This window comes from Dreissena polymorpha, chromosome 1, assembly GCF_020536995.1.
Source record: "Dreissena polymorpha isolate Duluth1 chromosome 1, UMN_Dpol_1.0, whole genome shotgun sequence".
In the NCBI taxonomy this organism is placed as follows: Eukaryota; Metazoa; Mollusca; class Bivalvia; order Myida; family Dreissenidae; genus Dreissena; species Dreissena polymorpha.
This window is the reverse complement of record NC_068355.1, coordinates 69,566,023-69,577,825: the sequence shown is the minus strand read 5'-3', so window position 1 is coordinate 69,577,825 and position 11,803 is coordinate 69,566,023. Positions and strand designations below refer to the sequence as shown.

The following is an 11,803-nucleotide window of genomic DNA, read 5'->3' as shown; positions in this document are numbered from 1 at the left end:
GTGACCTTCAGACACTGGCTATTCTCATCCTCATTGATATCAAACACTTGCTCTGTGCTTGTGCAATGCTGTGAGCGAGTTGAAATCTGACTGTGACCTCACATAGTTGAGAAATCTGAAGGCAATATCACCTGAAAATAATTATTACATTTACCCATTTATGCCTAGTGGACTCTCAAATCCTTCTAAATTGGATCAATTTATTTCCAAAATTAAAGATATATAGTATATTATTTCTATATTTAGAATATTTCTTACAGAAATTCCTTTAAGCAAACAGTGCAGACCCTGATGAGACGCTGCATCATGCGGCGTCGAGATCTGGGTCTCCGCTGTTGCCAAGGCCTTTTTTCTAGACACTAGGCACAAACGGTTTTGTTAAACAAAATCACAGATCCACTTTTCATGGATTATTGAGAAAGACAACTTTTATGTGTCCAATGAAAAACTCAAATTGTTAGAGCAGACAATTTTCTAATGTGGCAAACATGTTGCCTTTAAATATTACAAATAATAGTGTCCCATTGTCATCATTATCATCATCATCATCACCATCATCATCATCATCATCATCATCATCATCATCATCATCATCATCATCATCATCATCATCATCATCACTATCATCATTGTCATTGAAATCTGATGGCTCGAACTCCCAGGACCGACAACAAAAGTTGTAAAAATTGAGCCATCTGATTTCTAACACTTTAGTTAACTAACACTAATCTGCTACAGATTTTCATCTCCAGTCAAAGAATGTTTATACTGCCTAAACTCCATTCTACTTTCTGCTTTTGCATAAATAACCAAATATATACTTACTATTGCTATAAATAAATATCTTTAAACAGTTAGACATAAATTAAAATATATAATATACGTAATGTATATTATATTGGCATGTTTTTTTACGTTTTTACGTAGCACATGTTTCTTGTACGGGAACATAAAAACAACAGCTAAAACAAAACATTCATAATTTTTTTATACACATTGCTATTTAGTATTAATATTAAACAGCACTACATATACTGTATTCATGTATTAGCTTCCTTTTATATTAACAAGATGCGTTTGTGAAACACAATGTCCCCCTATATGATGTTTGACCTTGAAGGATGACCTTGACCTTGACCCTTCACCACTCAAAATGTGCAGCTCCATGAGATACACATGCATTTCAAATATAAAATTGCTAGCTTTAATATTGCAGAAGTGACATTACATGAGCAATTTTGACCCATATATTTGACCTTGAAGGATGACCTTGACCTTTCACCACTCAAAATGTGCAGCTCCATGAGATACACATGCATGCCAAATATCAAGTTTCTATCTTCAATATTGCAAAGGTATTCATAAAATAAGCGATTTGGGCCACATATATTTGACCTCTGACCTTAAAGGATGACCTTGACCTTACCCTTTCACCACTCAAATTGTGCAGGTCCATGAGATACACATGCATGCCAAATATCAAGTTGCTATTTTCAATATTTCAAAAGTATTCATAAAATAAGCGATTTGGGCCACATATGAAAAGACACCGTATGAAAACAGAAAATGTAAACACTGTAACGTTCTTGAAGATGAGTTCCATTTCTTACTCGAATGTCCAGTTTTTAATAGTCTTAGAAAACAATATATACGTAGATATTATTGGAATCGCACAAATATGATAAAATTTATCGAACTTTTACAAACTGACAACGCTAAAACAATTAAAAATCTTGCAACATTTATTTTTAACGCAGCTAAATTGAGAACTGAATTATATTATCAATAGCCTCTCTCCACATATTACTGTCTATGTGTTGTCAATCAATAAAAAATATATGTTTTCACATTGTTAGAACATTCAAGTTTATTTTGAATACGATAAGACTTTACAATATGCATATTATATAATTACCTTAATATATAAATGTTCAAAATATTTGTTTATTTTGAATATGAATGTCTTTAGAGTTGCCAATTCTTTCGTTACAAATTGTTAACTTATATTGCCTAAAATAGTATATATATATATACCTGTATGTCATTGACCACGGTTTACTACATTGTGTATTATATGTTTGTGTACTCATGGGCTTAAAGCCTAATGTATTCTGAAAAAAAAACCATATATTTGACCTCTGACCTTGAAGGATGACCTTGACCTTTCACCACTCAAAATGTGCAGCTTCATGAGATACACATGCATGCCAAATATCAAGTTGCTATCTACAATATTGCAAAAGTATTCATAAAATGAGCCAATGTGGCCACATATATTTGACCTCTGACCTTGAAGAATGACCTTGACCTTGACCTTTCACCACGCAAAATGTGAAGCTCCATGAGATACACATGCATGCCAAATATCAAGTTGCTACATTCAATATAGCAAAAGTTATTGCAAAATGTTAAAGTTGGCGCAGACCAACCAACCAACAGACCAACCAACAGACCAACAGACAGGGCAAAAACAATATGTCTCCCACTATAGTGGGAGACATAAAAATTCCATAACATCATGTCAATATGTGTTTTGTTCATGAGTTTTTGCATAGATAAATGGGGTTTATTTCATCAAGTTGACATTGTGATGCCGCCATTCCAGTCATTATAATACTCCATCTACAAATATATATTTTTTAAAATGTAATGTTTTGCTCAAATCAATAAACAATGGAGTTGATGAAATGTTCGCAATTATGGCTTGCCTTTAATCAAGGGTTTTTTTAATGATAAACAGTTAAATGCCACCTGACGCATGTTAGAGCCAAACAATAAAAAAAAACCTGTGAAAATTGTGACGGGGACTGAGAAAATATTTCGAGCCATCAGATAATTTGACCCTCACAAATTCAAGCCATCCCAGAGAAATTTATATGACCATATAGCAATAAAAATTCAGTGCTTCAAGAAGAGTTCCACCTGAAATTCAAGCCAACCAAGTTTGAGCCATCAGGTTTGGACTGATCATCATCTGATCATCATCATTATCGTCATCATCACAACTTTTATGAAATGCCAAATTAGTATTCCCTACCTGTACCACCTGCAACATCGAGGAGTTTCGTTCCAGGTCTGGGCGACATTCTACGAATAAAATGGTCTTTCCATAGCCTGTGAATACCCCACTCATTGCGTCATTCATCAGGTCATACTTGTCAGCCACATTTCTGAACACTTTGTAAACTGAAGAGTAACATATGAAACAAGTATCTACATCTTGAACAAGATGTGTTTGTGAAACACAATGTCCCCCTATATGACGTTTGACCTTGAAGGATTACCTTGACCTTGTGAAGGATGACCTTGACCTTTCACCACTCAAAATGTGCAGCTCCATAAGATACGCATGCATGCCAAATATCAAGTTGCTATCTTCAATATTGCAAAAGTATTCATAAAATAAGCGATTTGGGCCACATATATTTGACCTCTGACCTTGAAGGATGACCTTGACCTTTCACCACTCAAAATGTGCAGCTTCATAAGATGCACATGCATGCCAAATATCAAGTTGCTATCTTCAATATTGCAAAAGTATTAATAAAATAAGCGATTTGGGCCACATATATTGACCTCTGACCTTGAAGGATGACCTTGACCTTTCACCACTCAAAATGTGCAGCTCCATGAGATACACATGCATGCCAAATATAAAGTTGCTATCTTCAATATTGCAAGTATTCATAAAATGAGCGATTTTGGCCACATATATTTGACCTCTGACCTTGAAGGATGACCTTGACCTTTCAGCACTCAAAATGTGCAGCTTCATGAGATACACATGCATGCCAAATACGAAGTTGCTATCTTCAATATCGCAAAAGTTATTGCAAAATGTTAAGGTTGCGCAAACAAACCAACAGACCAACAGACAGGGCAAAAACAATATGTACCCCACTACTATAGTGGAGGACATAAAAAACCTACCAAAGATTAATTTATACTACCGTAATTACTCTATGTTTTCGGACACGTAAAATAATTATTTCTTTTCATGTCCGAAAACTTAGATACAAAAAATATTCACAAAATACAGGTGTCCGAAAACTAAGAGTCGAAAATTGAAGTGTCCGAAAATAGCGTCAATTGTGTCCAAAAATAGCGTCAATTGTATCAACGACTACCGGTAAAAGCACGCGCTTGTAAAACACCATGCCCGCAAAGTATAAATTACAGTTAAATATGTTTGCACTGCATTTTAAATTATTTTAAATGCTTCATTTATGTGACCAAAGTTACTACAAGTTTGTACTTTGACCAAAGAGTTAAAAGATGAGCATGTGATGTATTGATACACGCTAGTATGAACCTATAATTAAGGCAATACAAAATCAAACTATGAATTCCTTTGTTTGTTCATTTCCGATATTTGTTGTCTAACACCTTCCATTGTTCGTAAAACTTGCAAAAGGGTGCATCACACTTCGAAGCGTTTAGTATTTGTCACAGTTATATAACTGAGATGGGGTAGTACTATTGCAGTAGTAATGGAACTGTTTATTGGCACTACCTTGGTAATTGTCATAACGCTTATGCTATCGGGCGAATCCATTGTTTAATATCGGTTTACAAGGTTATTTACCCAATAACGCATTTGTAATGGTCTGTTGCCCTCAGGCATGCACCTGCCATGTTTTATGATGTAAATCTGGTTGCAAAACCCCATGATTGAAGTGTCATTAGATATCGAAAACAGGACCGAAATTTGGTAAAATAGCGCTGTAAAATATACTGTCCGAAAACTTAGACATTAATTATGGACGAAAAGTCGTGTGTCCGAAAATTAAGAGTCACGAAAAATAATTATTTTGCTTAAAAAGGGGGTGTCCGAAAACTTAGAGTGTCCGAAAACATAGAGTTATTACGGTAATAACTATAACAAATAACTCAAACAGTATATATTATAAGTCAGGGCCAGTGCTTTCCACAGGATTTTTGTCAGGAGCCCCGGGGCTGATAGGCGTGGTTCGAGAGGGGTGTCCCCTCCCCACGTTGTTTTTTTTTTAACCTGTCAATTCACGTTCTGTGGTGCGTTATAACTCAAAGAAAAACAGTGTCAAAAGACGTCATTTGGTGCGCTATGACTCTTCAAGAAAATCCCCCAGTCATTAACAAATATATATTAATTTGTTATATTGTTTAATTGTTTTAAAACTTTCCCGCACAGATAGTAAAATACCAACTCGAACGATTCCCCAATTCATCCGTTTCAATGATGAAATATTGCCTCTGAACATGCGTCAATCGGCTGACGTGTTGTGTGCTTGTTAAAACGCTCAAATACACGCACGCTTTATATGCAAATTACGCGACGTTGTACATGCGTTTATAATTTTTGCGCTCCTTTTAATTGAGAAAAAGATTCAACACAAAATAAATTTGCACTGCTAATTTGAAGCAAGAATATTTAAGAATGTTGCAGTAACATTTACATTCGGAGGTGTGTTTGGGATTAAAAACGCGTTAACATCAACTTACGGGAATGGGTTTCGGATTAAAAATTTAATTATTTCCCATTTGAGATTTCAACAAATATTAACAGTTGAGTTATGAATTCAACGATAATTTGTTTACACACTTTATGAGTCGAATAATGTTTTGACAAAATTATGCATGAAATTCAGGTTGTCCACGAGGATTACGGCCGGTGGCCATCATCAGTCTTCTAAGTATGATTATCGGACAAAACATTTACATGTGTGCGTAATTAATTGAACGAAAATTTGTTCAAGCGCATTACGTTTCGAATAAATGTCAGAAAAACGAGGTGAATCAGTTCTATAAATGGACATGATGAAATGTACATGTACTGGAATTAAATTGTTATCGTATAATTGTAACCGGGAGTTATTTGCACAACTTACTCGCTATAAGTAATTAATTGTTTACCACTTGCAATTACTTTCTTGTATTAATTATAAGCCATAGGTAACACTTGTTTACAGTAAAAAAGGTGTGATGATGATGCCCAAACCGTCTTTAATGTACTGTACTGTGCTAGTTACTGGTTTTATATTACATAAATGGTACAACTTCTTGCTAATCAAGCTGCGATAAACTCTTAATTTGTGCCAGACCATCAATAAAAAATAATGGTCGATAGTTAACCCCGCCCTCATAAGCATTCGCGAAACCAATTGGACGATGAACATCACAGTTTGACGACTGGAATGTTACCTGATACATCCTTGTCAGCCTTTAAATGACTGTGCAATGTGGCTAGAATAATCGATACACGCGTCATGCTATTCTCTTATCAGTGGATTATCCATTACCTCATGTGGTGTTTATGGCGATTACATGTGAAAGTAGGTACCGAGTGCCCTTTTAAAACAGGGAAAATTGATACACTGATAGAGAAACCTTGAGTTTTTTTTACAATCTCCACTTACTTTTACTGAAAAATACACTGATCGGAAAATTTAAAGCGCCCTGGGGACTCTGATTTCGAAATTCAAGCGCCTCAGCAAGGGATCGTTAAATGGCCTGTGGAAAGCCCTGGTCAGGGCATTAACAGTATATAGGCAAATACTTAATTCTGATATTAAGAGGTAAAACAAGATCATTTTTAAATATTTTAAAAATTAGCCAACTCTATTTCGTAAGATAAAGTATTCCATTCTGATATGTTTCTTTGAGAGAAACTCCTAAAACTAAAATGTGTCGCTTGTATAAAACTCTGAAAGTTTGGGCAAGATCTTAGTATAAAAAAGGAATTTAAAACACACTTTGGACATTATGTATTTTCTGCTTAATTCTATGATGGAACAACAAAGGAACTCAAAGGACCATCATTGTTCCACGACTTTACACGAACAAGGCTACAGTCTAAGAAATTATTATGAGACCCGATCAAGTGCAAGTTTACCCTTCTCTTCCTTTTCGGCCTCTGTCACTGTTTCGAACCAAAATGTGTTTTCTTTTCTGATTCTTTTGTATGATTCGCATAAGCATTTTGCGATATGGACGTTGAAAAAAGCCTGTAAAAGCACCGATTTGCTAATTTCGAACAGTTTTGACATTTCGTCATGGAGGTCGCCATTTTTATTTAGTTCAAAATATGATGCCTTATAGTACCAGTCAGAGGGCTGTTCAAAGGTGCAAAACAACTACACAACTAAATCCATTCTCATAGCAGAGTTGTCGTTCGTGCCTCAACATACATGAATGCAATGAAACGCAGTGTAAGAGAGTGAACTAAATCGCTATTCTAAAACAACAAATCAATATGGTTTAATGCAATTATTTGTGATACTCTCTTCAAGCAGTGTGTGTTTTACCACTCATACAGAATTGATATTAACATGTTCAACTGTAAATACCATCCAACTTTCTCCGTCTATTATTCATGTACCTTTGAATTACACCACTTTCTTTGAATCTTATGAAAACAATCTTATCGCGTATACGATTTTATCGTAACACTATGTATTGAATAATAAAGTATTCCGATTCACTTGCCGGTTGCTTAGTGTACAATGGAGCGGTGTTATATTTATGCGGGCATGTTATTATCAATTGTCAATGAGCATCTAATAATATGCTACGCAACCGTTGTGATAAAATAGTTCATGGAATTATATGCTTGTAGTATGTATGAATAAATTGTCTGAACTCGTTTAGACTATTGTTATATGGCAGGCCCGTAGCCAGGGTTTTGAATGGGGGAGGGGTGCGAATTTTCACATCAACGATTGTTATGGGGGGGTGGTCGGAGGTCCTCCCCCTAGACAATTTTGAAAATGAAACTTAAAATCCTGCATCATTGTGACTTTTTATCTGCATTTAGAGACTAAAGTTATAGAGCATTTTTATATGAAAGTTCACTTTCATTGACCATACTATAAGTGACTGATCCAAACATGTTGGGTGCGAACGCACCAGCGATCCCCCCTCCCCTGGATACGGGTATGTATGGAAACAACCGTTTGAACTTAATTGGCTATCGTTTCTTATTAAAATAATGAAGAAATTATCAGCAAATTAATAACGTCTGGATTGAAAATAAGAACATTTACGCTAATGTTTAAGTTTAATGGTTTTAGATGAAAGATTATGAGCTTTTTCATTCTATTTGCTAAGTAATTACCCACTGTATTCTGGATAATATATTCGTTTTTTTAATCATTTCATTATACTTGAAATACCTTATGGTAAATTAACCCTTTCAGTGCGGGAACCGAATTTTAAAGGCCTTTGCAAACAGTTTGGATCCAGATGAGACGCAAACAAAACGTGGCGTCTCATCAGGATCCAAACTGTCTGCTATTCTGATAGTATTCTTTGAAAAAAAATAGAAGAAAATGCTAATTTTAGAAATTCTGCGGACGACATTTTAGCAGACGACAAATTTCCCAGCATGCAAAGGGTTAAAGCTTTTTGTTCTAGTATTATATTTCAGTACACGTGCAGCTAATTTCGTATAATAATACGTTCTATAAAAGTGTACCATTTTTGCAAGAGAATGTTTAATATCCCTAAATAACTAATAGTGTTTCAGTCACATGATGGTATCCATTATTTATAAGCAATGATGTATAATCTTCACATCGGAAGAATATCCTGAACGAAAATCATAGTTTAGACAATCAACTTAATTTACATCCATCTATTTTTTTTCCTGCCCTCCCCAACTAATACCAGCAGCAGATTAACGAGAACCCATTGCTATGGCGTCTTAATTAGCGTCCGTTCTGGCATTTTTATATGCCATAAGTGGTGGACAGAAAACACGTCTTGTTGGTTCTTATGCCATGGATTTTTTTCTTGAAAAAATTATTATAATTGTTATTGCATTTGGTAAAAACTAAACTGTAGTTTCCAATTAGTACACAGGCTGAGCTTTTGCATGATTAGTTTAGCAGTAGAGGGTGTCCGACGATGTTTACTTACTCGAGCAGCATTAAAAAGCCTTGTATATGCTAGATGAAATTCGTACGAAAAATTGTTTTAAAAAGTTAATTGACAAAAGCACCACTTTACATCCATTAAAATTCAATTGTGAACCAGACACAATCACGTGATCCTGAACCCTAAATATAATATTGGCAAGGTTGAATAAAGGCGGTTGGAATGAATGCACACTTTCATAATTGATTGCATACTTCATAAAGGTCATTTCAACAACAGGCTTTAATTGTTAAAAGTTAATCAAAATTAACAAGGCTTTGTATTAAGAGGAAACCAATGCCAAATAAATTAACCCTTGCATGCTGGGAAATTTGTCGTCTGCTAAAATGTCGTCTGCAGAATTTCTAAAATAAGCATTTTCTTCGATTTTTTTCAAAGAATATTATCAGAATAGCAAACAGTTTGGATCCTGATGAGACGCCACGTTCTGTGGCGTCTCATCTGGATCCAAACTGTTTGCAAAGGCCTTCAAAATTCGGTTCCCGCACTGTAAGGTTTAAGATGGAAGTAAGAAAACGCTGCTATACACAAACAGGGTAATCTGGTGAGCAAGATTTCTAATTACATGCAACTTTCAATCTGTAAACCTGTAGGCGGCAAAATAACAGTGTTTATTCAAATACAGATTAAAAGCAAAAACCCCGCGCAGATGGAAAGCAGATGCATATTTTATGGTTAGCAACTAACTGAGACTGTGATATTGGTACGCAATGCATGCTGTGTAAATTGAGTCATAGTAGCTAATAGTTTCAAGGTAGATTATCGCCAATATTAAGGTAAGATTAAGGTAAGACTTTGCAACAGCTATAACACAGTTCGAAATGCGCATTGTCGTGGGTATTGGCTGATAGGGACGTATTGCTACAGGCGGCGTTAGTTGCTATCCCCCACCCCCTCTGTTACCCCTCCCCCAGATGCTTCCCCCACCTTATACTCTCAAAATTGTCAATTTGTTATAGATTTTGTTACACTTGAAAACTTCATACTAAAGAAATAAATCGATCCCTGTCCTCGTAAGTCTTCCGTAAATGGATCATCAAACAACGAACTTGCATTTCCTAGAATCTATCTGGCTACCACGATTTCAAGTGCATTGCAATCTTGCATAATGAGGTTCGACAGTCAGTCACACATCTTACACATCTTATCTAATCAAATACAATCAAAATTAAACAAATGTATTACTTTCTAACATAATTACCTCTCTAACTCCAATATGTTGCGAGAATCAGCTTTCCAACTATTCAACCGGTCCCTATCACAATCGCTTCGCCATTGCCCAGGAAATAGTCGCACCTCCGTTATTAACCAATGAGAGCTCAGCTTTGTTGAAAACTATTTTGGTAAACTCGACGTTTGCGAAGCCATTGTGAAAGACATCGGTTAAATAGTTGGAAAGCTGATTCTAGCAACAGACTGGAGTAAATATGTGTACAATTTCAGTTTGTCCGTAATGCCATTAAAATACCACAATACCAACACAAAATTATAATTATTTCATTACGAATTTAAGAAAACTATCACTGTAGACGGTATATGTACGCATTCAAATATTTATCCATAAATAAAGAATATGATTATTTTTTCGCCTAGGCTTCATCGGGCCCCTAAAGATAATTGCTTTCTCTGCCTTCTGGGTAATCCGGGACTTCCGTATAGGTCACTCTAGCTTAATTATGATATTGAACTTGTATATTTTGCAAGTCCAATCGATGCAATGCAGCGGCTAATTCTGCGTTAAATGCGACCTAGGGTAACCAGACAGGTGTTAGGAAATTAAATGGTTCCACATCGGAATATTGGCCGTAATTTAAACAAGAAATATCTTTAAAAAAGATATACGGCGTTGATTGTGGTCGATGTTTATGAACGATCAAAAGTTATCTCTATGAGATAAAAAGTAGCGGATGCCTTTTTCTGCGCAGTTCTTAGCTACATCATAAGCAAATCAATTACGGGGTGTTGCGCCAGATTTCGTGGCTTATTATGCTTTATGTGATATTATTACTCAGATATCTATATTTACAGAATAGAAAAACACAAGAAACATGAAATAAACGAGTGCATATAGGTCAGCCGGCAATACTCGAATCTTATTTAATTGCATAATTATAGTATAGTGAATTATTGTGCTCATGCTTAATAAACTGGTCTAAATGGATAAATATTTCTAATTAATTTTATCAAAATTGGTCCTTATCATGCCAATGTTGAAACCATATTAAAATCGATGATTGACATACCACAATAATATCGCCGAATATCTTATTTAGTATCTTTCTGATCAAAACAGATTTCAGTGCACAAAGTTTACGAGACGGCGTTTATATAAAGATTTCTGCAACTGACCGCAAACTGACAAACTGACCTTGATACCTTGCGGATTGGAATGCAATGCATTACAGTCACTACGTTATTGTCAGTAAGACCGGTGTAACACAATGATCGCAACCCCTTCTGCGAACTCCGACGATGAACTGTATATAAACTATGACTTTCACAAATAGCCGCTTATTGACCCGAAACCTCGCGGGTTGAAATGCAATGCAAGTAAGTACTAATATGACAACATAGCCTTTAGTATAAACGCTTTTGCGCTGGTAATTCTCTGAAAATAAAAGGTGAACGCACAAACTGTATTTATGTCGAAAATTGATTGTAAAACTGTTCTATCTATTGAGCCTTTTCATTAGAGATAAAATTGTTTCATGCAGTAAAACAGTGTTACAAAGACGCGGATATGTTTCTAATGTTCTGGTGTTATACTCAAATCAGCCAATGGAATAAATGAAGTGTATTCATTCGTACCTAGCCGCGGGAAATTTTATTTGAGTATTATTGGACCCTTACAAAGGTCAAGTCAGGGTGAAAAGCTGGCTTAATACAGCTT

The 11,803-nt window shown here is 35.4% G+C and overlaps 2 protein-coding genes across 3 annotated transcripts in view; both read right to left on the bottom strand.

The window, feature by feature from the left end:
- The window catches only part of LOC127834118 (2-methoxy-6-polyprenyl-1,4-benzoquinol methylase, mitochondrial-like), a 68,813-nt gene extending 61,772 nt beyond the window's left edge, over nucleotides 1-7,041 (bottom strand). The window contains exon 1 of one of the 2 annotated variants that reach the window (XM_052359748.1): nucleotides 6,872-7,041. In XM_052359748.1, the coding sequence (XP_052215708.1) occupies nucleotides 6,872-7,025 (154 nt within the window). In that variant the 5' untranslated portion in view covers nucleotides 7,026-7,041. Of the gene's footprint in view, nucleotides 1-3,037; nucleotides 3,168-6,871 lie in introns of those variants that run through there. The other variant, XM_052359757.1, reaches the window with a different exon arrangement.
- The window catches only part of LOC127834150 (uncharacterized), a 51,124-nt gene that overhangs the window by 36,495 nt on the left and 2,826 nt on the right, over nucleotides 1-11,803 (bottom strand). The window lies entirely within an intron of this gene.